Source organism: Mus caroli, chromosome 4 (genome assembly GCF_900094665.2).
Source record: "Mus caroli chromosome 4, CAROLI_EIJ_v1.1, whole genome shotgun sequence".
NCBI lineage: Eukaryota > Metazoa > Chordata > Mammalia > Rodentia > Muridae > Mus > Mus caroli.
Genome location: NC_034573.1, coordinates 130,715,256 through 130,719,716, shown reverse-complemented (window position 1 = coordinate 130,719,716; position 4,461 = coordinate 130,715,256). Strand labels below are relative to the sequence as shown.

General features: G+C 55.1%; 1 protein-coding gene across 9 annotated transcripts in view; it reads left to right on the top strand.

Annotated features, from left to right (window-relative positions):
- Positions 1–4,461, top strand: part of Crocc (ciliary rootlet coiled-coil, rootletin) — a 44,985-nt gene that overhangs the window by 16,275 nt on the left and 24,249 nt on the right. For 8 of the 9 annotated variants that reach the window (XM_021159582.1, XM_029476503.1, XM_029476501.1 and 5 more), the window contains 5 exons: positions 994–1,230; positions 1,623–1,719; positions 2,442–2,525; positions 2,851–3,081; positions 3,566–3,765. In XM_021159582.1, coding sequence (XP_021015241.1) covers positions 994–1,230; positions 1,623–1,719; positions 2,442–2,525; positions 2,851–3,081; positions 3,566–3,765 — 849 coding nt within the window. The remainder of the gene's footprint in view (positions 1–993; positions 1,231–1,622; positions 1,720–2,441; positions 2,526–2,850; positions 3,082–3,565; positions 3,766–4,461) is intronic. The other variant, XM_029476499.1, reaches the window with a different exon arrangement.

Genomic DNA, 4,461 nt, shown 5'->3' with positions numbered 1-4,461 from the left:
GATGGTTGTGAGCCACCATGTGGTTGCTGGGATTTGAACTCTGAACCTTCAGAAGAGCAGTCGGGTGCTCTTACCCACTGAGCCATCTCTCCAGCCCGACCCCCAGTTTCTTACGTGGCCTTCCTGGGTTAGCTTATAAAGCAAATAAAGCAGCTATCTCCCACTCCACTCCTTGTCTGTCTGTCTGTCTGTCTGTCACGCACCCCTTTTGTCTTTTGGTGTATATACGCTGTATAATTTTATCATTGCTTCTCCAATTTGCGTTTAGTGTGTGTGTGTGTGTGTGTGTGTGCGTGTAATAGCCAAGAACGACTTCTGTGAGTCAGCTCTCTCCTTCCTTCCACCATGTAGGTCTCCAAGCCCACCCAGGTCATGCCACCTGGCAGCAGGCACCTTTACACATAGGGCATCTCATTGCCCCCACAACCGTTTTTTGGAGACAGGGGTCTCACTCTGTAGTCCAGGCTAGCCTGTAATGCTAGCCTCCTGTTCTGCCTCCTGAGAACTTGAATGGCAAACTTGTGCCTCCACCCAGCTCAGCTTAGCTGTGCTTGAAGAGCCTTCTTCATCTGCTCACTTTCCTGGGAGGCATACCCGTCAGGAGTAGCTTCCCTGTTGGTCTTCCTCGGGTATAGGACCCGCTGACTGGATCTCCATCCCTTGTGTGATAGTGAGCTCTCTTTTGATGGATGTTTGGCATCGTCAGGATTGCCACTCCTGCTATGCCACATGAACCATCTGCCATTACTTCCGTGCTAGGCCTATTGAAGCTGTGTCATAGATGCAAAGGGCTTTTCCTAGGTGCCTTCCACTGGGGCCCTAGCCACTTACCCTCCCATCAGTGGTGTAGGGCCAGGCCGACTTCCCCGTAACCTCACTCACACTGGACTTTGTTTCCCTGCTCTGATAGTGACAGTGTCACAGGTCAGGGCAGTTTTAATTTGTACATGGGGGGCCACCCCCCACACAGCCCCTTGTTTTGCTCTTCCTCAGGGACCTGTTGCAGCTGGGCGGGGAGCTCGTCCGCACATCCCGGGCTGTCCAGGAGCTGGGCCTCGGACTGAGTGCCAGCCTGCATCGGGCTGAGAGCAAGGCTGAGGCAGCTCTAGAAAAGCAAAAGCTGCTGCAGGCCCAACTAGAGGAGCAGCTGCAGGCCAAGCTGCTCCGGGAGAAGGACCTGGCCCAGCTGCAGGTGCAGAGTGACCTGGACAAGGCTGATCTCAGTGCCAGGTGGGTGGGAGCAGCCTGTCCACAGCTGAGTCCCCTGCAGAGGGGTCACCTGGAGCCTCGGGACGGTGTTCACCAGGGCTGGGCTCTTCCCTGGGGAACCTGGGTGAGCTTCCCAGGCTCCGTGTTTGACCTCTGATGACGTGTGTAACCCCTAACTCCTGCCTCCTGGTTGAGCCCCCACTGCTCTCCTGTGAGAGGCAGCTGCAACCCCATCCCCATGTTTCAGCTAAGAAATCCGAGGTCCCCAGGCAAGAAGTGACTTACTCTAGGTCCCATCTGCAGGGAGGTAGATCCTAGGGTCCTTGAGGAGTTTCAGGAAACACAGACATACTCGGGTGAGCTTGAGGGGCAGCAGCAGGTCCCCCACTCACCTCTTTTGCTCTCTCCTGCAGAGTGACAGAGCTGGCCCTGTCCGTGGAGCACCTTCAGAATCAGAACTCAGAGAAGGACCAGGTCAACAGGACCCTCTCTGACAAGCTGGAGGCCCTGGTAAGATGTGGAGCCAGCCAAATCCATGGGTGCTAGCTGAGGGCCAGGCCGCTTGGGCCATGTTAAATGTCCCATCCAGACTGGGTGCTGCCCTCATAGTGCATGTCAGGCTTAGCACAGTGACATTCACCTCCTCTGTCCCCTTCCACCCTCTCTGCAGCAAACCATTACACAGTTGAGGAAGCCAAAACCTAAGGGGTCTCCATTCCAGTATGTGGGGAGTCAGGGCTTGGGTTCCCTCTTGGGCGCCCAATACTTCCCTGGAGACGCATATCCCCAGGGCACCGCCTGGGCGCCACACATTTTTTGTAGGGTAGTTTGGGCTCTTCCTCACTAGGCCAGGTGACTGGGACAGGGTACTGTGCATCTCTGGGCCTCATCTGTTAGTGAGGGCAGCAGGCCTGTGTGGTATGTCCCTAACTGCTACCTGAGGGCACCAGGAAGGAGCAACTTCATACTTTGGCATGACTGTGAGCAATCTTTCTTCTTCTTCTTTTTTTTTTTTTTTTTTTTTTTTTTTTTTTTTTTTTTTTTTTTTTTTTTTTTTTTTTTTTTTTTTTCGAGACAGGGTTTCTCTGTGTAGCCCTGGCTGTCCTGGAACTCACTTTGTAGACCAGGCTGGCCTCAAACTCAGAGATCCACCTGCCTCTGCCTCCCAAGTGTTGGGATTAAAGGCGTGTGTGCCACCACGCCCGGCTATGAGCAATCTTTCTTGTCACTAGGAGTCGCTGCGGCTTCAGGAACAGACAACCCTGGACACTGAGGATGGAGAAGGGCTGCAGCAGACCCTGAGGGATCTGGCACAGGTATGGTTACAGCCCACACAGGGCTGGCCAGGCTTATCTGAGCCCCTCCCACCTCCATCTACTTGCCTTGGAACTTTGGGATGAACGGGGAAGTGGGTGGGGCCTGTTCACCTTTGCTGGCCCTCACCCAGCCTTGCTGCCCTTAGCCCCTGTGAGAACCGTGATGGCACTGAAGGGCAGTGAGGGTTTTGCTTGGCAGGCTGCACACTGGTGGGTATGGACTCAGGAAGGCTTCTTGGGGAAAGGGGCTTGTGGCAAGGGTCAGGTTGCCTCCTCCTTGCCTGTGACCAGCTAACCCCTACACCTTTTTCCTCCTTCCCCCAAGGCTGCCCTATCTGACACTGAGAGTGGTGTGCAGCTCAGCAGCTCAGAGCGCACTGCGGATACCTCTGACAGCAGCCTGCGCGGGATCTCTGGCCAGCGGACCCCGACTCCACCGCGGCATTCTCCGGGTCGAGGTCGTTCTCCCCGTCGAGGCCTGTCCCCAGCCTGCTCCGACTCCTCCACACTCACGCTGATCCACTCAGCCCTGCACAAGCGCCAGCTACAGGTTCAGGTAGTCAGAGACCCAGGAGGCGGGGGCGGAGGGCCCGGACCCCGTGCCCCGGGCCCTGAGACATAGCTGTTGATAGAGAGTTCTAGAAAGAACTAGAGTCCGGAGTGCCTGGATGGCTGAGAATGCCACAGAACGGGGGCTAGAGCCCAAGAAAAGGGTATAAAACTTGGGGCTAGGACCATCAGACAAATCTGGGAGTAGGAATCTGAATCAAGGCTAAAGAAAGCTTGAACCCAGAGGCGGTGACTCAGGAGGGCACGAGGGGGCGTGTCCCGGGCCTTTGTGGGTGGAGTCAGTGTCTAGGGGCGGGTGTTCTTGGGCCGTTTGCCAGACCCGGGGGGGACGCAGGGAGGTAGGGGCACAGTGTGTGTGTGTGAGTGTGTGTGGGGGGGTGATGTCGGCTGCCCCGGGCTCGCCCAGTGTTATGGATCTGTTAGAAGAGAGTGAGTGGGCTTCTCTAGACCCCACCACCCCCATACCCCAGGACATGCGTGGACGCTATGAAGCCAGCCAAGAACTGCTGGGTTCCATACGCAAGCAGCTCAGTGACAGTGAGGGCGAGCGGCGTGGCCTGGAGGAGCAGCTACAGCGCCTGCGGGACCAGACAGCAGCCTCAGCCCAGGCCCAAGAGGATGCGCAGCGCGAGGCCCAGCGCCTACGCAGTGCCAACGAGCTCCTGAGCAGGTGCGGGGGTGGGGGTGGGGGATCGAGGGGCCAGCAGGAGGCGCTGGGACTCCCTAGCCAGGCCTTCCAGCCAGAGGGCTCCCACCAGCCAGCTGGGAAAATTCAGTTTTCAAGGAAGTAAAAAATCATTTGTTACTCTAGCCACATTTCAAGTGCCCCATTGCCACTTGTGGCTATAGACCATTCTAGAATTCTCCTTTTAGTCCTGTTCTGAACTGTTTCCTGCTGGTTGGTTGCCTCTTGTTGGGAATGAACCTGCCCTGTGCATGCCAGGGAAGAACAGGAATGACCCACCTACGACCACTCAGCTACGACCCAGCTATCCTAGAGACAATTCTTTTTAAAAATTTATTTATTTTGTGTATATGAGTACACTGCAGCTGTACGGATGGTTGTGAGCCTTCATGTGGTTGCTGGGAATTGAACTCAGAACCTCTGCTCGCCCCGGCCCCACTCACTCAGGCCCAAAGATTTATTTATTATTATATATAAGTACACTGTAGCTATCTTCAGAGCCACAAGAAGAGGGCATCAGATCTCATTACAGATGGTTGTGAGCCACCATGTGGTTGCTAGGATTTGAACTCAGGACCTTTGGAAGAGCAGTCAGTGCTCTTAACCTCTGAGCCAGCTTTCCAGCCTGACAATCCTTTAAAAAATATATCTATTTATTTATCAATTCAGAGTTTCTCTGTG